Below are 23,088 nucleotides of genomic sequence, written 5' to 3'. Positions count from 1 at the left end.
GCCCACAGCCCCATGTTCCATTGCATCCCGCCCCGGCAAGCCCCACAGGGCCACAAGGAGACCTTGCCCTGCCTTTCCGATGAACAAAAGTACAAGCGAGCAAGATTTGGGTCAGCGTGCACGGAATTCAGAGTCAGGAGCGTGCCGCAGATGACAGCCCGAGGTCTGGGGTGAACCTGAGGGTCCAGGGGAAGGCACGCCTCGCCTAGGAGAGGATTGGGTAGGATGTCTCGTGTTTGATTCAGTATCAGTAATCACCCACATGTAGCTAATTAATTTTAACGTGCCATCACTAAATATCATGGCTCTTTAATTTTAAATTAAAATTTAGTTCCTCAGTCACCCTGGCCACATTTCAAAGGCTTGGTAGCCACATGGGACTGCTCAGATGTAGAACATTCCATCAGCACAGAGAGTTCTCTTGGACAGCACTGGCGTGTTGATAGGAATCTGTGGAGGTTTCTAATGGCACAGTGGCTTCTCTCAGTGTCCAGTCAAATTCCATTCCTGCTCTGGGGTGGTAGAGGGGACAGCCAGCCTGGCCTGGCCGCCTCAGAGAAGTGCCGGGCATGGCGGGCCGGGAACCCGCCGGACGTGGTTTCCCTGTACCACCCACCGGAAACCTGCAAGCCCTTCTGAGGTGAGCACCGCCACCCTCCACCCCAGAAAGCGCGAGATTGCAGAGAGCCGTGAACCGCCTTGCCCTCTGAGCCGCATCAGACCCAGATGAGTGGGTATTTGGTGGGAGGGTCATTCCTGGGGTCATGGGTCAGGCTCGGTTCGGTGGAGGTGGGACCAGAGTGTGGGAAGTCAGTCGTTTTGTTTTGTTGTGTTTTAAGATTTTATTTATTGATTTAAGAGAGACAGAGAATGCACAAGAAGGGGGAGGGGGCAGAGGGAGAAGCAGTCTTCCCACTGAGCGGAGAGCCGGATGCAGGACTTGATCCCGGGACCTTGGGATCACAAACTGAGCAGAAGGCGGACACTTAACCGACTAAGCCACCCAGGCGCCCCAAGTTAGTCGTTTTTCATGGGTCTCCAGTTGTTGCTTCAGGGTCTCAATTCCTTCTGATCGCCCGCTCCACCCCCTTCCCGCAGCCTGCCCATCTCCAGTGAAGCATTCAACTTTCTTCTCCGGTCCTTGGGAGGGAAGCCTGTACTTAAGGTTCAGGTTCACCGCTTGGGTGAGTCTGTTGGCACATCTTTGCCTTGGGATGAGAACCGTGAACATGTTTTCCATCACAAATCTGGAAAGAATGGAAGAAGGGGTGACTGATGGAACTGGTATGGACTTTCCAGCTTCTTTCTGGGGTCCCGCTCCAGGAAAGGTGCAAGACCTAAGGGTAGGGACGGAGGAGGAGGGACAGGTGGTTCTCAGAGCTGGGGGAGGCCACTCGCTGGGAGATGGCTCTGCTCTAGTCATTTGCGTCTTGCGAGCCTCCGTTTCCCTGTCTGTGTTTGTGCTCATTTGCTGGGACTTGTGACAAGGGCATGACTCGAACCCCTGGCCTCGATGTTTATCCACTGCTTTGTCGTGGTATCTTCCACCATCGAGAAACTTCCTGTCTGCCTGCTTGTCTCTGGCGCGAGGACGGCGAATCCTGCTAGGCAGGGCTTGTTTCTTGCACTTGGCTTGTTTGGCGCACAGCATCAGGGCATGTGGCTGGTGCTCAGCAAACACTCAACCAGTAGACCCGACTTGGAACTGCACAGTGCAAGGTCGTTCGTGCTTCTGGCCCCATCTTTCCTTGGGTTAGATGAAGTTGGGTGGGTTCTGCATGGGGCTTGGGGCTGGTACCTGGCCAGATGCGGCCTTCATAGCAGTCAGGCATAGCTGCCCTCATGCCCCTCCAAAAAGGGGATACCCCAGGGTCCCTTGCAGGGATTGAGGGTGAAGGGAACCCCTTCCCATCCTGCCATCTTATCTCGCCTCTCTTCCTAGGAGGTGACAGGCTGTATCCTGCAAGCTCTTGTTTGGCCCTCAGTGGCCCAGGACTGGCAGTCATCTTCAACAGACTTGAGGGTAAACGGACCTCCCTGGACAAGCCTCCCATGCAGAGCGTTTCGTGGGAGACTGAGTTCTGCGGCCGCGTGAAGAGCGGGTTTCGCTCTCCCGCTGGACCGCATGGGTGACTTGGAAATCTGGTGCCACTTACCTTCCTGTCTTTGAGCCTTCCCTGGCCACACACAATGCCCTAGGAGCCTGAGCCCCAACAACACGAGGCGTTTAGAAACCAGAAGTTTCTAAGTCAGGAGCGTCTGTAGCTTTGCCTGTGCAACCTCCTCGTGTCCATGTCCACTGAGCCTTTGGATCCAGAACCCTGAGAGTTGGCAGGCAGTAGTATTCCCATTTTACAAGGGAAGAAATGGAGGTCGTGACCTCTAGGGTAGGGGATCTAGCTGGCCCCCTGCAGGCCTGAGCACTCACTGTTACTGCACTCTACAAAGAAGACTGAGGGCTGCCAGAGCCTGGGGGTTGGGGTGAGGCGGTGGGGGGGGGGGTTAAGCAGACTTGAGAAAGGCCTTTTGCTTAACATCACAGCCCTCATGAAGGACAGACCGAGTAAGCCGCGGTCCTGATCCGTTTCGCCTCGTGGGGTTCGCAGTGGGGCGGCCCCACAGGCACGATTCTGCGGCTGTGCCATTGGAGAGTTTCCTGTCACCCGGCCTTTCACTGGTCCTGGGCCCCAGGTCTGGGCACAGGAGGTTTTCCAGCCCCTACACCAGCCCTCACCTCACCCAGCCTCCATGTGCTGGGAGCGCCTGGCTGTACTTTTCCGTACCTTCAGCACAAAACAGCTCTCTGTTTCTTCTCCTGGTCACGTCATGCCCCAGTCGGCTGGGGATGGGAGGTGGGCGGGGGGGGGGCGTCTATCCCTGCCAGGCAGAGAAGTTCTGAGGCCACTGTGCCTGGTCTGGCCCTGTGCCTTCACAACCTGCGTGGGTAGGATTGGCCCGGGGGCAAGTGGGGTGGGGGGTGCTGGTTGTCTATATCTGGCACCCTTGCCTGTCCCACACCTTTTGGGGGTCCTGTTCAAATCTCCTCTCTGTGATTTCCAAACAGGGGCCCTTGGCAGCCAGGGTGTGTGAAATCTGTGACTGTCTGGGGAGTGGGCAGTCGGTCTTTTAGGACATTGCTCCCCATGTGTCTGGCCCAGGGATCCTCATAGTAGCTGGGCTTGGTGGTCTTGCCCCTTGTCTCTGATCGGGACTCCATCTTCTCATGGGGTTTGATCTGGCCTCTGGGGGCCATGGAGGCAGAAGCTGCCGTCCACCCCTCCACCTCCCTGCAATGGGGAGGTGTACCATCCACCCCAAAATGCCTGTGCCACTTCGCCAGTAGTTTCTGGCACAATTTATTCCAGGGAGGATGGAAGCCAGCTGTTGTTCGTCTCCAGCTGGAGACTGAACCAGAGGAAATGGGCTTGGAGTGCAGCCGGAGGGATTTAGGTTAGAGTCCGACAATAAGGAAGGATTTTGTGACAGGTGGTTGGCCCTCAGGAAGATCCCACAGGGGGCTTTGTGGAGAGCGGTGGGCTGGGATTATGCTGGGAGGTGGTAGGGCCAGAATCAGGGGCTGGGGGGTGGGTGGGTGCTGGGTAAGAAGCAGGCAGGGGGGTTCCTACATAGTAGAGAAGCTCAAGGTGCCCGCTGCTCATGCAGAATTCCTGCCACCCACCCTCTAAGACCCCCTGGGCGGTTTTTTGTTTTTTGTTTTTTTTTTTTTAAATTAGTGAAGGGGCTTACAGTTTAACCATCTAGTCATCTTAAATTACAATAAATGGGTAAGCTTAATAATTCCTTATCATCAGAACCCCAGGCTTCAAGGGTGGGTGGTTACTTATTACTCAGAGCTACCAGTCCTGGGTGAAGCCAGAGGGAAAGGAGGAAGGAGCAGGTGGAGGGGCTGCTCTAGAGTCCCCTGGGTGTGGAGGAGGTGTGCCGGTGGGCTGGTGTGCTCTGTGAGACAAGACCGGAGGGGGCCTTGTCAGCCACAGCCCTTCTTTCAAGGGTGCTGGAGAACCCAGGAGGCAGGAACGTGGCAGGTGTCATTAGGATGGGTTTTGTACTGTGAAAGCAAGAGTTGGGGGCAGGTGCCAGAGGTAGGGAACCTTGTCCTCAGGATCCCAGCAGGGGAGCCCAGGGCAGCAGGCAGCTGTGTCCAGAGGAACAGGGCTGACAGCCACCAGGGCCCAAGAGAGCTTCGTGGAACAGAGTGTCCCGTCCCACTGCTGAGATGTGGGAAAATGGGATCATGTGTGGGAAGACCTGTGGCCCTCACCCTGAAATGCCTCCTGGGCTCCCACCCTTCCCCACCCATCTGCCTCCTTCCTCTTAAAATCTTGATGGTTCCAAAGTCTGCAAAGTCGGCTGACTCACCAGGGCTAGGACCTCTGGGGGCTTTGCCCTTGAAGACAGGTGGGATGGGGTGATGCAGGGGAAAGGCAGTGGGGTAAAGAAACACAGAGCCATCATCCCAGGCTGCCTGTACCTACCAGAACTGCCCACCTTATCCTGGGGAGCCAGAACCCACCCTGAACACACTGGCACCCCTCCTTATGCCCTGGAAGGGCTGGTTGTAAAAGATTTACATCTCAGAGACTCAGTTACTCATTAATATTGAGTGCTTACTAGTGCCAGGTACTGCTCTAGGGGTAAGGGATGAGTGAGGTCTGCCTTCCAAACCCATGGTCTTTTGGGGGGAGATTAAACAGTGGGCCAGATAACAGATATCTACCAGAATGTCTGTAGCCATAAGTACTGTGCCAGTCCCTGGTCTTCCAGGTGGTAGCTGGGAAGGAGGGCATTGCTGTTGACAGCCCATCTCTCATGTCTAGCTCCAGAGGCCCTGTCCAGCAGGTGCACTTCCCCCGGAGTGGAGGTGGCCTCCCCATCCCCTCTGTTCTTGCACATCCACTTTTCTACCTAGTACCTGTTTTCAGGAGCAGCCCTTGAACGGCCACACTGAGCCATTCATTGTTTCACAAAACCCGCACCCCAACCCCACGAAGTCTTGGTACCCCCACTTGACAAATATGAAACCTGAAGCTCAGAGAGGGGGAGGACACACCCCCAGGTGATCTGATGGTGAGTGGGAGAGCGTGGATTTGAATCCAGGCATGTCTGCTTCAAAGCCCAGGGCTTTCCTGCTTTTTGTCCCTGTGCTGCTCGTGGAGTCCTGAACATGATCTTGTGATTTTGAAGTGGATGGGCTACCACAGTTTATGGTGTCCAGGCCAGCATGCAGACCTGAGCTCTGCAGGATGGGAAGCAAGCTGGCAGGGGTGGGGGGCGGGGTGGGGGCCGGCCAGGCTGATGGTGAACTAGATCTCCCTCAGGTCATCAGCCCTGGATGGGGAGATGGCAAGTCAGCAGTTCCTGTGACCTCCTTTGTGGCCTGCTCAAGGGCTGTTTTTAGAAGCCTCGAATGGATAGTGACTTCCCGTGTTTGCTCCTTCCACCCCGCTGCAAGGTCGGGGTAAATCCAAGAGGCGTCCCGGGAGCTGGGACAGAGAGTGTCCGCATATACTCATCCCAAATATCAAAAGTGGATCTGCGCAACCCTTTCATAGCTCTTTGCCACCTGTTAGCTGTGCTTACCTGTCTGTCGTCCCCTTCCCAGCTCCACTCTGGGTGGCATTTCTCATCCCAGTCCTGGGGTGGGTGGTGGGTGGTGGGTGGTCTGGTTGTTGGGTTGAAAGGGCCCTCAACTGAGAGTCAGGGGGCCGGGGGATTCTTCTGGCTGATTCTTCCCAGTGCTTTGTCATCACCTTGCTGTGTGACTTCTCCCATGTCACTAGCCCTCTCTGATTGATTTCTTCAGCTACAAAATGGGAATAGGAGGGTCTTGGTGTGAAGCAGCATTAGGGCTAGGGGAATTCTAGGTGGGAGAGGTGCCCAGTGATTGTGAGTTTGGGCAAGGAGGAGGGAGATGCCATCTCAGCGCCCTTCCTGGCTTCCTTGTTAGAGCCATCAAGTGGGGCTCAACAGAAAGGTCTGCTAGCTTGCTTGGGAAGGACAAGGCAGAAGCTGAGCACGGTGTAGGGGTCTCTCACTCCTTAGTCCCTACATCCCTGTGGGAGAGGAAGGGACTGCTTTGCCCATCTGGCGTGCTGGAGGGAGACACTCCCAGGATTTGGATTCTGGGGAAAGGGAGGACCCAAGTCATGATGCCAGGCCCCGGGTCATGGCATCCCAGGTAGGGAGCCATTAGTGGTGCGGGGCCACAGTCACCCCAGGCGGGACAGTAGGTGTGAACTCGTGGGTAGAAAAGCTGAGGTGGCTAAAGGATGTCCCTCTTGTCATTAGGTGTCTCGGGACATCCCACCTGCCCTGAGTCCTTAGGAAGATGAAGCGGGAGGTGGATTTTGAGACTATGGCTGTGGAGAATAATCTTTGTGTGGTTGGGTAGGTGGGTGGGAGGAAATGCTTTCCTACTCCCACAGCCAACTCGGAGGTGGCCATGCTGTGGGACCCGAGCCACACCAGAGAGGTCCCCTGTGCCTGTACACACAGGCATTTCCAGTCCTACGCATCTGCCGAGCCCTCCAGGTGCCTGAGAATGCTTGCTGACGTCCCATCCTGAGCTCAGCCCCACCAGCCCTTCACTGTTTGCTTTAGCCAAACCTGCTGCCCTCCCAGGTCAGCCCGTCCCTGGGCTCAGCTCTCACGGGAGGGGCTCCCAGCTGCTGGGGAGGGTTACCGTCCCAGGCAGAGAACAATGGGGGCAGGGTCACCTGCCTTGTTTTTATTGTCCCTCCTGAGTACAGACAGGGCTCCCGGGCCTGAGAAAGACGGAAATCCAGAGATTTCTGCTGAAAACTTGCTCACCTCTGGCACAGGCTTGCCCTGGTGAGCGTGAGATCTAGGAGTGCCCCTGCACTCCGCAAAGGCTGCTGAGAGATGGTTCAGGAGGGTGTGTGAGGGGAAGGCCAGCAGTGGCCTGGAGGACAGCCATGCTTCCAGGCCTGCTGCCCTGGGCTGGGCTGGACTCTGGCCTCCTAACTGAAAGGATGATTTGGGTCTAGTGCAGTGGCTTTAAAATTGGCTGTACGTATTAGAGTCACCTGGGACAGCTTGAAGCATCCTGGTTCCATGCCCCAGACCATGTCTGACTGGTTCCCTGAGGATAGGACCCAGGGAGGAGGACTTGCCCAAACTCCTGCCAGATGATCTCTACATGCAGTCCAGGGGGAAGCAGGCGTCTAGTGATGCCTAAAGTATGCGTCGAGGATGGGGCCGTAGGCCACTTGCTCCCTTGCCTTATGAAGTCACGTGGGTGTCTGTAGGTGTGACCAGGGGACTTGTTTTGTACACACACCTCGTCCCCCAGAAGACACCTGGGCTGCGGGAGGGCAGCCTGGACCAGCACCGGCACGTTACTTTAAGGACCAGAGAGGAGGGGACGCAGTGAGGCGTCTTCTCCATCCTGCAGTAGGGTCCAGGGACATGAGGAAGAAAGTGTGATTGAGGAGCGGGCTACTCCTGGCGTGGGTGGCCTGACTTGCTGGGGGCTCAGGAGGAGCTGGAGCCGGTGGCCAGTGAACTTGAGTCTTGAGAATGAAAATGTACTTTCTTGAACGTGCTGTGGACAGTGGAACTTGAGAAGGGCTGAACTGGGCTCCAAAGTCATGGTTGTGTGCAGAAGAAGATATGACTGGAAACACAGGGGCACCCCAGCAACCTAAGCCAGCCGCCTCATTTTACAGCGAAGAAAGCAGGCAGAGGTCCAAGGGTTCCTGGAGAATCTCAGCAAGTGACTGGAAGAGCAGAGCTGAGCCTGTCCTTCAGCCCTGTGTGTCCATCCTAGCATTCCTCTAACAGTTTGTGTTTCCTTCTTCTAAAAACATTATAATTACTCCTGATAGGCACTGGAGCAAAGCTGAAAGTTGCGGAAAAGCAAAAAAGCAATAGCTGAAGTCGGGTCTCCACAGAGTCCCGGTGTGGCCCTGCCTGCTGGGGTTCCAGCACCTGCCGCAGACACCTGCTCCTTCCCGGGAGTGCCGGGCCTGGAGAGCTGGGCCTGCAGCTGCCATGGGTATCAGGGTGGCACCACCTGGCCCTTGTCAGTGCCCTGCCCCTAAGGCACACCTGCCCTCCCTGCCACACCGCAGTCACCTGGGCTGAGGCTAGAGGTCGGTGAGAATGCTGGGGATGGGGCAGCTTGGAGCCCCGCAGCACCCTCCCCAACATCGTCACCCTGCATGAGGCAGGGAGGGGCAGTCTCTCAGAATGCCCAGTAGAGCTTGTCCGCAGCCCAGATCAGCCGCGCACACCTGCCGGGGGGCCCCGTCACTGTAGTCCTATAAGCTCCCTGGTGGTTCCACCAGGCAGCCTGGACGGAGAACCACTACCTTGAGACCTGTGTGGTGGCTCAGTTTCCACATCCGATAACAAGTCCAGTAGCCCCTCCCCCATCCCCTGTGAGGGAAAGCTGGAGAAAACTGAGCAGTGCGGAGGGAGGGAGGATGGAGATCATGGAGGGTTTGACTACCGGTCTTCAACTCTCTCATTGGTCTTAGGAATAAGAGGGTTCACAGGTGCTCACCTTCTGGCCTAGATACTTCTGATCTGCTAGTAGATCCAGAAAGGACTGTCTGATGGGGGACTGGCCTGGCGGCTGGACAGACAAGCCCCCAACATGTCCATTGTCACTTCTCAGACTGCTCTAGGGAGTCCCCACTCTCAGGGGCTCTGGGGTCCTCCTCCCCTCCTTCTTCTATTTGTTCATTTGTTCAGGTGTGAAAGGATTTGAAAAACTTGACTTCTAAACAAGCCCAAACTACAAATACTTGCTTGGAAAGCACCTAAGATAGGTTTACTGGCCTCCACTTCCATCTGTCCTGTTCAGAACACCTTCTTACAGAGCCTCAACCCCATCCATGGGCCCCCGTTCTCAAGGGTTCTTTGTCAGACCAGATGGGTGTGTGGACGACACGGACATGCGGGGAGAGCCTGGGAGGGGCCGGGGGATAAGTGGGGGCAGCGGGGTGGCAAGCGGGAACTGGGATTCAGACAGGCTCAGCCCTTCCTGGCAGGCACAGTGTCAGGGGATGTAGTGTGTGGCATTGTTTCCTTCCCAGCTTGCCTGCCCTGCTTGGCTGTTCCGGGGAAACTGGCCAGGGTGCCTGGGAGCCCCCAGGTGGCAGAGACCGGGAGAGATGGGCCTTCCAAGGGATGAAACAGGACATCTTGGGGCATGCCTCTGATTCCTCCAGGGAGAGCTTTAACACACCTGTGCCCCCAGCCCCTCCAACTCCAGCCAACCCCCTGACCCCATCTTGAGTTGTTTTGGTCCCCATGGATGTCGGAGAAGCCACTCTGTGCCCTGAAGGAGCAGACTGATGAGACTGAGGAAGGGCAGCTTTCAGTCTTCCAACAGAAAGGGGTGGGAAAAGGTGGCAGGTGTGAGGAAACTTGGGGACAGTGTCCTGTTCTCAGCAAGGCCTGCCCTCCAGGTGCAGGGAAGTTAACCCCACGCCCTTTGATGTAGCTTTGGGGACACGTGGTCCTTCTGCCCCGGTCTCAAGTCCGTGCAGGGTCTGGTTTCCTGACAGACACACAGAGCGAGTCCTGGCCCTGACTGTCTATCCATTTATTCAGTGCGGATGAGGACGGCCTGCCTGGATGTCCTGCATACTTTTCGTATGCTCAGGGTAGGTGTTATTCTTAGCAGACGGAGAAACTGAGGCTGATAGGTTATGTTATTTACCCAGAGACTTGGTATGAGCCATTGGGAGCCCCTCTAGACTCACCGCCAGGTCAGTGCCCTGGAGAGGGCCTGAGAGCCGTCCGCCTCCCTAGATGCAGGGCTTGGGTGTGTAAGCATTCCCCGAGGAAGGTGCCGGGCTTCTTACTAAAGTGTTGCTACCTGGGGTGACTTAGATTCCTTTTCCTGCTCTCTGCTCACCCACTGCCTTCAGGACAGTTTGCGCAGGGGACTGCTTCCCCTTCCTGCAGAAAAGTCCTTCAAGGCTTCCCAGGGACTCTCCTAGCCCCACTGCCACTCCTTCTGTCGTCTTGGCCATGGCTGGGGGGGGGGTGCTTTCATCTTCCTCCTTCAACCCACCCCTTTCCCCAGCCCTCTGCCCCCTCTCAAAGTCTAGCAACTGCTCCCCTCCCCTCCCCTCAATTCCCCTTTGATGCAGCTGGTTTCCGTGGCTCCGCCCTCAACCCCACCAGCCCCCACCCATGCTGGGGTTTGCCTCTGCTTCCTGCTCTTCTGCTCCACCTTGGCACTAGTGAATTTAGTTAAAACCCAGCTGCAGAACAGTGCTGGGAAAAAGCACTGAAGGAAGGACACAGGAGGATACATCAGTCTAGACCAGAGAATGTACAAACATTTCAGTTAATTCCTCACCCACGCTCAAGTACTTGTTGAGCACCTACTATGTGCCAGGCAGTGTTCTAGATGCTGGGAATACAGCCGCAGAAAAGCCAGCAGATTGAAAAGCCCTGTCCTCGTTTCGCTTATGTTCTTGGGGAGCCTGCGTTTCTACAGACGGTTCTCAAGCTGTTGCTTGGAAAGTTGTGATCTCCAGAGAGGCCGGGCTCCACTCCTTGGAGCTAAGAAGCCACCCACCCCAGCATCCATCCTCCCCGTTGTCTATAGGTTGGGGTGGGGGGGGGTTGGGAATGGAAGGAAGCTCCCCAGCTCCACCACTGACTCGCCGTGTGACCTTGGGCCCACTCCTTCATTAGCCTCTGTGCCTAGCTGTCCTCGTCGGGCTAATGGCCCCCACGTTTTAGGGTTATAAAGATTCAGCGAACTAAGTGATTTGAGGTGCTTGGTTGGTATCTGTCGCTTCTGTGCTCAAAATCAGCTGCTATTCAGATATCAACTGTGCTCATCTATGATTCAAGGATTGATCAGCAGTTGCCCTTCCCCCCTCAAAAGGGGGAGCTGGGAGGACCAGGCCAGAAGAATGATAAAAGTCCTGTTCTCTCTTGCCAAGCCCCTTGTCAGTGTGTGGCCAGCGGCCTTATTTTACCTTCCAGGCCAGAGGCACCAAGTGATTTAGATGGAACAAACTCAGGGTGAAATGCAGCCAGGGGCAGGTAAGAGCCCCCACAGCCTGTGGGTCCAGGGGAGCCGGCATGCAGGAGGCTGCTTACGGCTGCATCCGCATAGCAGGAAAGTGCTCTGTGGTCCAGACCTCATGTTTGCCTGGGAGCTGGAGGCCAGGGGGGCATAGCCCCCTGCATGCCCCCTAGCTGCCTTCGCCAGCCCACCTGTCCCTGGACTGCAGTGCCCCACCCCTGCCCGCCCAGGGTAGATGAGGGGAGAGGCCCCACCAGCCCAGGGCTGAAGGTGGGCCTCGTGTCCCAAGCCCCGGGACGATCCACTCTCCAGGAAGGGGAGGCCTGGTAGCTGCCTCTGCCCGGGAAACCCCCGATCCCCTGGGCATGCGGAGATGTCCGGGAACCCGTATTCCTCGGACAGAGGGTGGGGTCAGGGCAGCTGGTTGCCTGAAGCCAAGGCAAGGGCATGCGGCCTCCCTGGAGGCCTGGCTGGAAATGCTGAGCTTGGGTCAGAGTGGATGGACTGGTTTTAGGGCACTGTTTTTTCAGCTGGTGCGAAGGGGTGGAAGTATGCACTGGCCTCCTTCCTGCAGCCTTTGTGGGCAGGAGGGGGGGTGGCGCAGGATAACCGATAACCGTGTCTAGTCAGGGCTCTCCAGGCTTCGCTTGGAGCACTCTGACCTTAGACTACTTACTTAACCTCTCCAAGCCTTAAATTTTCATTTGTAAAATGGAAAAAATTACGATATCTTCCCAGCAGGATTCTGTCCTCATTAAATGAGCTAAAGGCAGTAAAGTGTTAGCACAACACTTGGTGCATAGAAAGCCCTCAATAAATCATACCTACTTGGTCAGGAGAGCAGCTCAGGCAGGAGCTCTGTTCCTTCCCCAAACGAGCTGAGCCCAGGCTGTGTGCAGTATCCCCTTCTCCCATCACTCTGCCCGGTTCTGTGGAAAATGAAAATATTGTCTTGTGTGAATCTGGGAGCCAAGTTAAAGAACCTCGTGAGTGAACAGGGGCCACCTCCTCCTGCGAGAGCTATTTCCCTAACCCTGGGGACAGGACACCGTGTGTAACGGGGTGTCGGCCTGGCTCCCCCATGCCACTCTCTGTAACCTACGAATGACCTCAGTCCTGGGCCAGGCCCTTTGTTCTGGGAGGCCTCCCCTTTGTATCCTCTGTGACCGTGAGCCTAACCATTGAGTTGTCCCTGCCAGAGCTGCAGCTACACACAGTGGGAACAGGGAACAGGCCCCCAAGTCCACATTGGGACTTCCACCCCCATCCCCCAGGCCTCCCTTTCCTCCCCTGACACCGGCAGGATAGGTGATGTGTGTATCTACGCCCAGCAAGGGGTGTCCGCCATTCAGCAGCACAGAAATCCTACTTCACACCCAGCGCTGGGATGGAGCCAAGCTGATTCCTAGGCCAGCTGCTTGGCGCCCATGGGCAGAGAGGAGGCAACAGCAGGGCGGTGCTGGTGTGCCCAGGGGGCAGTTAGAGCCGTGAAGGGAGGTGGAGGGAGCCCCATTGGCTGAGAGCCCGCCAGCCCAGAAACTAGCCCAGTTCTGCCCCTTAACCTCTCCCAGCCTGTTTTGTGACCTGACCCATGGGACTGTTCTAAGGGCTGGTGGTGCTTCTAGCCCTGCAGACACGGGGGACCCATCCGGGTGCCCCTCTCTAGATGACCGTGGGGAGAGTGCCTGGGACTGTGGCCCCCTGAGAACCCAGGGCCAGAGGCTGAGGTGGCAGGCTGTACCCCAAAGGGCATAGCATTGGTGGGGTAAAAGGCAGGAAACCCAGCCTGTCTGCCTCAGAGCTCCCAACCGTAGTGCCATCTTGGGTTACCCTGTTTTACCCCTCTTCTGTTCGGTGTCTCCTGAGCACTTACTGATTCCCAGGTCATGGATGGCCTTTGGGCAGCGTGGGGTGGGCTGTCCTTGTGTGTCGTGGGGCTTCAAGCCCCATCACCTGGCATAGACAGGGGGGAGGACAGGCATTTCGCCTTCTCACAGCGCCTCCCCGGGACCTGCGGCAGCATCTCCCACAGCCACTGCTCCCCACTCAGCACCTGCTGACGCTCCCGGAGGGCGCTGTTCCCCAGTTGGGCTCCCCCGGGTTCCTGTCACCCCTTCAGCGGCCTTGTGGTGCCCTGGTTGGCCTTGCTGTAACTCGTTCTGTTCCCCGGGAGCGATGTGCTGCTGGGAGCCCTGGGTTCTCAGGTAGCTCCTTATCCAGAATGCCACCCTTGTGGGAGGACCTCGGTGGGTGGTCTGACACCCAGGGTGGGGCAGAGCTCCCCGAGTGTGGCCCAGCCCTGAAGACGTGAGGTGTTGACACTGTTGGCGATTTTATTGACTTTCCTAGCGTTCGCTAGTTTGTGGTCTCCTGAAACCCAAGGCCTTCTCCCCTCGATCCTGGTCTGGTCCTTTCGGAACTCAAAGTGGATGACATGAAAATAGTCAAAGATAATCCTGTCTCATTAGTGTGGGTCTGTCTCCCCCCCACCCCCGGGGAGGGGATTTTGAGTTCACACTGCCCTTGCCCGGCAATGATGAGATGAGCATGGCCCTCCCCCCATCCCTCCGGCCTTGCCCACCGCTTTGCCTCCTCTGCCGATGGGACGGGGCAGCCCTCTGCGTACGTCTTGGCTGTGTCGTTGACTGAAATACGGAAGGGGCCAGGCCTTTCGCGTGATGGCGGAGACCTCCGGTCAGATTGATAACGATCAATACTTCTTGGTTGTTTATCTGCCTGTAAAGGGGCCCAAATTAATCCCAGCTCCGCCCTGCATTACTCTGTCTTGTCCACATGAAATCTCTGCCAGCCCATCTGTTGCTGAAATTGAGATTTACCGCATTCCACCCAACTTCAAGGGCTCACAGCCCCTGTGGAGCGGGAGATGCACTTAGCTGAGCGTGACTGGTTCTTGACAGACCTGTGCTCGCTCCTAGTGCCCGCCAGTTCCTCCTCCGAATGTGCCAAACATTCTCATGTCCCCATTTAGACATCGGTGAGGACTCTGGTTTGAGTTTCTGGAATCCTCCCCTCTCCTCTATCTGTGTGAGAAGACAGACAGCGCTCGTGTTCCTGAGATTCCACGGGGATGACCAGCCTTGGTGCCCCAAATGCATTGCCCTCTGCTCAGTGGGGCGGCTTCCCCTTCAGTGTCCCTTCGTCCATCAGGCTGAGCTTCCCGACTTTGCCTTCGACCCTCTCTCTGCACAACAGGCCGCCGAGAGGACAAAGGGCCAGAGGGAGCTGCCGCCTGTTTAACCCTAAGACACAGGACCCCACTCCTTCTCATTCTCCTGCTTCGGACGTGGGTTTAATCTTTCAGAAAACCTTTCCGATGGACCAGGAGGCCCCTTGGGATCTAGATGTGCTGGTGCTCTCTCATGGAAGTGGCCCGGCCAGCTAGACGGCCAGCTCTCTGAGGAGGGCAGCCCTCCGCCCCTCCCGACCTGCAGAGAGATGTTCTGGAAAGGCAGTGAGGAGGCAGGGCAGCGGGTGGTGTGGTTTGATGGCCTGTCAGAGGAGCATGTCATCATGGAAAATTCTTTATGGAAGCTCTAGAGCCGTTAACACAGGGCCTGCTGTCGCAGCTGCAAACTGCTGGTTCCTTCAGAACCAGCCTAGCCCCTCCCTTGTTTCCCACCAGACTTCAGTCAGGCCACGGAGGGTTAGAACTGTGGGCTCTCCGTCTCCCTCTGGCTTCCATCCCTTGCCCTTCTTTCTTCCCTCAGACCCAGGCTTGAGTTGTACAGAAATTCGGCTGAGTTTCTTGGTCTGTGGATTGGGGTCCTCCTCCTCAGGGCCTGGAACTCCTGGCTTAAACCCTGGACCCTGCTTGTGAGCTTTCTGCTGGGGTCCATACCCCGCCATCTGCAGGTTGGGGTGAAGGATGTGGAGGGTAGAGCCAGTTCTCAACAGGTTGAAGCAGGTTTGGCAACTATTAAAGTTCCTGGAATAGATCAGTCTTCTTCTAGGGCTACCAGTGTACTCCCCAGGTGGCCTGTGTCACCTGCTGCCCACAGTTGCTGGGAGCCCCGTGGGGACTGATCACTTGATTTTGAGTCCCCCTGAAATGTATACATCATCTCTGGTGATCTGTCCTGGCCTAGGCCTTGAAGTTGCCAGGCCCAGGGCAGAGAGATGGACCCAGAGAAGAGAGGGAAGGGGGACCTTTTAGGGGAGGAGGATAGAGTCCCAAGCATGGGGAGAAGGAAGCCAGCAGATGCGATGTGTACTCTTTCAGACAACAGATCCAGGAGGTGCTGAGCTGGGACGAGGAGTGGATGCGGGTCCCTTCCAGGTCTGTCCCGCAGTAGGAGACTCCTTTGTGGAGGACTGTGTAGGGCATAGGCGTCCTGTGTTTCTGAATCACATATGCCTGCCTTGAAGCAGAATAGTCTAACACAGTGTAGGCTCTGGCCCAGTACCAGCAACATCACCTGGAAACTTCTTAGATATGTAGATTCTCTGGCCCCTTTCCAGACCTGCTGACTCAAACTGTGGAGGTGGGGCCCCACAGTCTCTATTTAACAAGCTCACCAGGTGATGCTGGTACATGCTAGTAAGTTCCAGAAGTATTGGGTCAGTGAGGGAACGGACTTGAGAGACAGAGTGCCTGAGTTTGCATTCTTACCCGCTGTGTGGCCCTGGGCAAATCGCTTAACCTCTCTGATCCTCTATAAAATGTTTCATCATCTATAAATTGGAGACAGTAACTGCCACCTTGTTATTGTGATGATTCAATAAGAATGTTCATATGGAGTTGCACCCGCTGCTGTCACTGGGAAGAAGTCATCACTTTGTGTCTCTCCTTCTAGGTAGTATCTGATGCTGCAGGACAGGGTGTGGCCATTACGGGGAATCAGACCTTCAACAACTGGAACTGGCCCAACGCAATGATTTTTGCAGCCACGGTCATCACTACCATTGGTAAGTCTTTTGGGACCTTCCTGATACCCACGTCCATGCCCCCCATCCATGGAACTTTTTTATAAGAATCCAGCTCTGGCCCCGTGCCCTTCAGTTGCATTGCGTTCTTTGAGCATTTTTCCTGGGGATTTAGTAAGTCCTTGGTGACTGGCCATGCTTGGGAGATTTCTCCAGGAGTCCTCACCTGGGCTCTTGGAGCAGAAACAACAAAGCCTGATAGCCCGAGCCATGCAGGAGGTTGAACAGGTTGTGCTCTGCACCAAACCAGCCCATGCTTGCTCACCAGGCGGGGTGTCTCTTCTGATACCTATGGCTGCATGACCAACCACCCCAGAACTCAGTGGCTTAAAACACAACTTACTGTTTTTTACTGTTTTGCTACTTTTGCTATTCTGAGGGTTGACTCGGTTCAGCCGGTTGGTTCTTGCTGGAGGTCAGTAATGGCGGTGGCAGTCTTGTGTCTGAGGCTGGAGTCAGCCAAAAGCACTACGGGCTAGACATCTAGGACCGCTTCTGCCATCACACGTTGGAGAGTGGACCGTGGCTGTCAGCTGAGAGCACGGCTAGAGGTGAAAACGCCGTGACTCGGGACGCTCGCAGCACGGCAACTGGATTCCAAGGGGGAGAATCCCCGAAGCGAGGGCTTGCAGCCAGCAGGGGGAGAAGCAACGGGGCTTCTCAGGCTTAGCCTATCTGGTAGCACTTGTGCTATATCCGCTGGCCAAGCCGGCCCCTGAAGCCCAGCTTCCAAGGGTGGGCATTAGACACCAGCCGGATGTGAGCAGCGGCATGCACAGGAGGGGAAGGGATTAAGAATGGCCGTCTTTAGGGGAGCCTGGGTGGCTCAGTGGGTTAAAGCCTCTGCCTTCGGCTCAGGTCATGATCCCCGAGTCCTGGGATCTAGCTCCACTTTGGGCTCTCTGTTCAGCAGGGAACCTGCTTCCTCCTCTCTCTCTGCCTGCCTCTCTGCCTAATTGTGATCTTTGTCTGGCAAATAAATAAATAAAATCTTTAAAAAAAAAAAAAAAAAAAGAATGGCCTTGTGTGGTGCCTGTGGTGTCTCCTCAGAGAAGGCTGTTGGTAATTTGCACTGTGGTGCCGTATGGACTCGTGGAGGGCTTGCTGATGATGAAGGCTTTGTCCAGCAGGGAGCTCCCAGTCTGAAGGAGGAGACATGGCCCATGCCACCCTACTTGCTTTATAAACAATCATGACCATTGTGTAATAAAGTAAAATTTCATTTCTGGAGGACTGATATTAGATCAGTATCAAGTGATCTTAGAGGACAGGGCTGTGTGGATGTGGGTGTAGGTTTGGTCATGTAGCAGAGCCCAGGGCCATGCTGAGTCTGGGTCTGTCACCCCTGCTACAGCTCTCCATGCCTCCCTCTCTTTTTCTTCCTCAGGCTATGGCAATGTGGCCCCCAAGACCCCTGCTGGGCGCCTCTTCTGTGTCTTCTATGGTCTCTTTGGAGTGCCACTCTGCCTGACGTGGATCAGTGCCCTGGGAAAGTTCTTCGGGGGACGTGCCAAGAGGTTGGGCCAGTTCCTCACCAAGAGAGGCGTGAGCCTGGTATGTCCCCAAACCTTGGATGCTGCGCAGCACTGGGGAGACCCTGGCAGGGGATGGGAGGAGGGGAAAGATCTAAGAATGGACAGAGGTGCTTGAGCAGGAGACGAGAGGGCAGTTTTGGGGACCCCTGGCCCCTGGCTGGGAACAGTGCTCCTCGCCCTTTCCTGGGCACCAAGCCTCCTTCCAGGTGTTGGTACCAGTTGGCCTCCCGCCTGGGAAGGCCCTTGCTGATTTTCCCGTCTCTGCCATGGGCCTGACTCAGTCTCCCTGCCGCCCCCCCCCCCCCCACCCATCAGCGACAGGCGCAGATCACGTGCACAGCCATCTTCATTGTATGGGGCGTCCTGGTCCACCTGGTGATCCCGCCCTTCGTGTTCATGGTGACAGAGGAGTGGGACTACATCGAGGGCCTCTACTACTCCTTCATTACCATCTCCACCATCGGCTTCGGTGACTTTGTGGCTGGTGAGTCCTGCCCTTTCCCCAGACCTCTGCTTCTCCATGTGCAATTCAGGGGACATTTTTGGGGCCCCAGCAGGTGCTCAGCGTCCTGGGCAGCAGCCCCTCCCCCAAAAGGGGTCCTCTTCTGTTTCCCTTTCTTTCTTGGGCCATAGCTTTTCCTGCTTCCTCTCCCTCTGTTTCCCCTGCTCTTAGTCCTAGGTTCACTCGGGGCAGGAGGTAGGTTCTTCCCCCTCTGCAGAGTTGGAGCCTGTTACCCACAAAGCCCTGGAGCCAAACCTGGGGGTCCCTTTCCTGTCCCAGAGCTCCCTGCCTTGTTTCCCATCACAGGAGCGGAGGGAGGTGTTACAGAGGCTTGGCCGACAGGCCCGAAACTTTGCTCTTGCCACAGGCAGTTTAGAAACAAGAGAGGCCTTCTCCTAAGCTGCCCCACCCTCTGGGGCCAGGACAGTCCCTCCCACTCCTCCCCTACTTAATCCAGGCAGGTGATAACATTCTTTGGCCGCAGCCTCTAAGACCTGTGCCTCTGGCCAGCAGTGCATCTTGGCCCTTCATCTTCTCAACCCCTGTTTGGCTGCACTGACCCCGTGTTTGTTTCCTCAATGCCTGCTGCCCTGCTCAGCCGACCCCAGCCTTTGCTCCAGGGGCTTCCGGTCTCCGCCCTCCCCCTTCCTAAGGGGCAGGAGCAGGTCACTGCCCCTCTGCCTCATTGTAAGGGGAGACTCCAAACGCTGGGAGAGGTGGTTGGGTGGTGGTGGTGAGGGGGGACAGGAAAGAGACCCAGACATTCTCCTGACCTCGGCAGCTCAGGGCCTGCTGTCTTGAGAGAGAAATTCAGACGTGAGCACAGCCCCGCCGTTGTCTAAGGGACCCCGAGTGGGCAGGGAGAAGCCTTTGTCCTAGGGAAGTGTATTTACCCATACTTTGTCAGCTCCAGCAAAACCTTAGGCCCTTTCCTCAGTTTCCTTCTTTAAGATTGGTTTAAAAAGAACAGCACCTACCTAACAGGGTGGTCAAAGATCACATGAGTGCTGAGGATAAGACCCAGCTGTGTTCGCGTGCGCCCTCCTTGTCATCTCAGCCCACTTGTGACCAAGAGCCCCCAGCGTCCCTCAGAGACACCGCTTGCCTCCAGGGGCAAACACAGCCACTGTCCTCAGTGACCTGTAATTTGATGAGGGTTGTATAGTTCCTGCCCTGCAGGAGCCCTACTCTGCAGGAAGCCCCTTTTCCCCTTTTCCCTTTTCCAAACTGCTCCTAGTTGGAAGGTGACAGGGGCAGGATATATACTAATGCAGGTCAGTGGGTCCAGAAACGTGAGGTTAAGCTGGAAACCTCATAATGCCGGAGTGTAGGAGATCAGTCAGAGCTGCACAGGCTGATCCCAGAGGACTCCCTGGAGCAGGTGTCAGGAGCCTGGGCTCAGAGGAGGAGGATGTGGGGTGACCACGGGAAGGGCCAGTCTGAAGAAGGCAGAAACAGGAAATCCGGGAGCAGCCAGACCCCACTGAAGGAGAATCCCATCTTTCTAGAGCAGTTTGTGCTGAAACCGGTGGGCACAGCCCTCTTGGCCTACCCACCAGCCCCAATAATGTGAAACCAGTGAGTCCATCCCTTGCTGTGAATATGCCGGCCACACTCTCACTTAGTTTCCATCCTGGTTTTAACAGAATTACAACATACACGTCCCCAAAAGTGCACAAAACACCTAGATGTGGTACAGTGGATAATCGAAAGGCAAACATTCATGAACTATTCTCTGACACGTATGGTGGCTACATTAACCGATTTCCCATCACCTGGGACCTGGAGCCTACCTTATCCTGGAGAAGCGCTCTTTTGACTTCTGACAGTTAAGGACACGGAGGCTCAGGCAGGTTGGAGACTAAGATAGGGACATGAATCATCAGGGTGGTAGAACAGTCTGGTTTCTGACACTGCCTGCTCTCAGAGAACACAGCTGTGGCCTTGACGTGTGTTCAGGTCCCTGCTGACCCACTTCTGACCTTCGGGGGTTCCTGTCCCATCTGCAGGTGTGAACCCCAGCGCCAACTACCACGCCCTGTACCGCTACTTTGTGGAGCTCTGGATCTACCTGGGGCTGGCCTGGCTGTCCCTTTTTGTCAACTGGAAGGTGAGCATGTTTGTGGAGGTCCACAAGGCCATCAAGAAGCGGCGGCGGCGGCGGAAGGAGTCTTTTGAGAGCTCCCCACACTCCAGAAAGGCTCTGCAAGTGACTGGGAGTACGGCATCCAAGGACGTCAATATCTTCGGTTTTCTGTCCAAGAAGGAGGAGACCTACAATGACCTCATCAAGCAGATCGGGAAGAAGGCAATGAAGACGAGCGGGGCTGGGGAGAGGGTCCCAGCGCCGGGGCTGGGGCCCCAGGGGGGCGGGCTTCCAGCCCTCCCCACTTCCCTGTCCCCCCTGGTGGTTTACTCCAAGAACCGGGTGCCCAGCTTGGAAGAGGTATCTCAGACGCTAAGGAGTAAAGGCCATGTGTCGCGGCCCCCCAGCGAGGAGGCCGGGGCAGGGCCCCCCAAGGAGGGCTCCCCGACCTCCGAGGTCTTCATTAACCAGCTGGACCGAATCAGCGAGGAGGGTGAGCCGTGGGACGCCCAGGACTACCACCCGCTCATCTTCCAGAACGTCAGCATCACCTTTGCAAACGAGGAGGCCGGCCTCTCGGACGAGGAGACATCCAAGTCCTCCATAGAGGACAACCTGGCTGGGGAGGAGAGGCCCCAGGAGGGGACCGAAGCTGAGGTGCCCCTGAACCTGGGCGAGTTCCCGTCGTCCGACGAGTCCACCTTCACCAGCACTGAGTCGGAGCTCTCTCTGCCTTACGAACAGCTTATGAACGAGTACAGTCAGTCAGACTGCCCCAGGGGCACGTGAGGCAGGCCCGGCTCCCCACCCCAACTCCGATGGCTTCTGTTCCCCTCATCCTGGGGCATCCTACTACAGCTAGGACCTCTGGCCCCTGGTGGGGGGCAGCCCTGGAACTGGGAATGGGGGGCCAGGGCCCTTCCTCACCTTCCATCCCCTCCGGCGAGATGCTGCGGGTCAGACTCGGCGTGCACCCAGGGCAGGGCCCCTGCTCTCTGGCTGAATGGGCGCGCTGGCAGTGGGAGGCTGGTGTATTTGGTGGTTCAGAGACATGTGTGGCCTGGCAGGTGACCCTTCAGGAAGCCTGCACCTGCATGGGTCTTCGGATGTTTGGTTGAGCATGTCACACGGTTTTCTTAGGCTCGGAGCCCCGGCCATTTGAGTTCACCAGTATTAATGAGCTCCTGTGTGCCTAGCACGTAGCTAGTATTTCAGAAGTGGGGGGAGGGCATTAGGAGCCCTGGGTCCTGCCTTTGCAGGAGGTACAGCAGTGGTGTGGGGAGCGTTCCAGCTCCTCAGCAAATAGCAGCGTGCTGCATGGGATGCCCGTATAAGCATCCCCCAACCCCACCCCATGTGCCCACCAGGCCCTACTGCAAGCTCAGTAGGGAAGAGGCGCCCAGGGGAAGGGAGGGGAAGACCCCGAGCAGATGCTGAAACACTCCAAATGCACAGATTCCCCAGCAAGCTCTTGAGTTGGCCCAGGGTCCGAGTCCTGGTTTTGCCCAGACCGGAGCCACCCGGAGCCCAGTTCCCTGACTCACTCTTCGGCCGAGAGGTGACAGATGCAGGCCTTCCCTCCCCCCTGGGAATGCTGTGGGAAGAGAGGGTAGCGGTGGCTGGGGGGCTGCAGGGCTGGGTTCGGCTCTGGGTCCTTCCATCCCCAGCCTCCCCTGTGCTCAGAACAAGGACCTCATGGCTCCCTGGCCCTCCTGGCCCCCATGGTGGGGGAGGCCAAGTCCCTCTTGGTTTACACATGGGAGGGACCAAAGATGTGAATCAGCTCCCCACCTGCAGCCACGGTTTGTCGTTTGTGTGTTTAAGAAAAGACTGGGGACACGGGGAGCAAAAGATAATGTGAAGCGCACACAGACTGCTTCTGGTGTGGGGCAGCAGAGGTCCTCTGCCAGGTACACCCTGGGGCCAGCCCTCTCTGCCCTGTAGGGTTTGGTTTGGTTTGGTTTGGTTTTGAATAAACTGCTGTTTTGATCTTCCATTGTTGGCTCCATTGTTGGCGGGGAACAGGGGAGGAAGAGCAGGTTCCCAAGGATTGGGATGCCAACTGTATGCCCTCCTACCCACAGCTTAGCTGGGTCTTTCTTGGTGGACTCAGCCAGCACCACGCTGTTGAGAGCTCCCCCCACACACACACACAGTGGTGGTGGTAGGGGGAAGGCATCCCTCACTGGTGACTGACGCTAGCCAGGAGGCAAGGGATCACCCTTGACCCAAACTCTCTGCCTCTCAGCCCCCTCCCACATACTGTGGGGCCAGACCCCCTCCCCCCGCAGCCAACATGTGAAGACGGTGATGGGTGTGTGTGACCCCCACCTGCGTTCATCCTGTGACCCAGGGCTGTGCTGGCCGGGCAGCTGGGTGAGAAGGAGCGGCCTTCTGTTGCTCTGAATGTTCTGAGTTCATCCCAGTTTCCTTGCCCGACCTAGCTGGGTGTCGCTGACCATCCTGGACTCACACACTGTATGTACATACTAGCAATGATGTTAAATGTAATTTATTTTAACATTTTTACAATAAAGCCTTGAAGATGGACAGGGCAGCCTGGCGTTTGTGTGCTCTGTGGGGGCAGTCTGGGAGGATGGGGGGTGGGAAGAACGGATGACAGTGTGCGGGTCATGGTGAGGGTTGGGGTGGTCCAGAAGGGAAAGGGGAAAAAAAGAGTTGAGGAGGTGTGGGAAGGAGCCAGCTAGTTAAGATGAGGTGGTCAGGGAGGGCTTCTTGGAGGAGGTGGCAGTTAACAGGTCTGAAGGTGGATGGGGAAGACCCTTGCGGAAAGGATCCTAGAACTGGGAAGGAGTGAGGAGCGGGGGAGAGCTCTGGGGCAGTGATGGGGATCGTGTAAACTGTCTGCAGTTTGCTTCATGCTCGTGCTCCACAAATGAACTCTGATCTTGCAAAAGATCTTACCATGCAGTGGGTGTACGTGCCCATTTTACAGGCCAGGGGAAAAGGCGTGGAGAGG

The 23,088-nt window shown here is 56.4% G+C and overlaps 1 protein-coding gene across 3 annotated transcripts in view; it reads left to right on the top strand.

Moving 5' to 3' along the window:
- Positions 1–22,665, top strand: part of KCNK5 (potassium two pore domain channel subfamily K member 5) — a 37,471-nt gene extending 14,806 nt beyond the window's left edge. Inside the window, exons 1-5 of one of the 3 annotated variants that reach the window (XM_044250456.1) lie at positions 680–730; positions 15,856–15,967; positions 17,373–17,539; positions 17,836–18,004; positions 20,032–22,665. In XM_044250456.1, coding sequence (XP_044106391.1) covers positions 15,934–15,967; positions 17,373–17,539; positions 17,836–18,004; positions 20,032–20,897 — 1,236 coding nt within the window. In that variant the 5' untranslated portion in view covers positions 680–730; positions 15,856–15,933 and the 3' untranslated portion in view covers positions 20,898–22,665. Of the gene's footprint in view, positions 1–679; positions 731–1,202; positions 1,285–15,855; positions 15,968–17,372; positions 17,540–17,835; positions 18,005–20,031 lie in introns of those variants that run through there. The other 2 variants (XM_044250449.1, XM_044250443.1) reach the window with 2 other exon arrangements.
- The last annotated feature ends 423 nt before the right edge of the window (positions 22,666–23,088 follow it).

The sequence above is a fragment of the Neovison vison genome, chromosome 1, assembly GCF_020171115.1.
Source record: "Neovison vison isolate M4711 chromosome 1, ASM_NN_V1, whole genome shotgun sequence".
Classification (NCBI taxonomy): domain Eukaryota; kingdom Metazoa; phylum Chordata; class Mammalia; order Carnivora; family Mustelidae; genus Neogale; species Neogale vison.
This window is presented reverse-complemented; position numbering and strand designations above follow the sequence as displayed.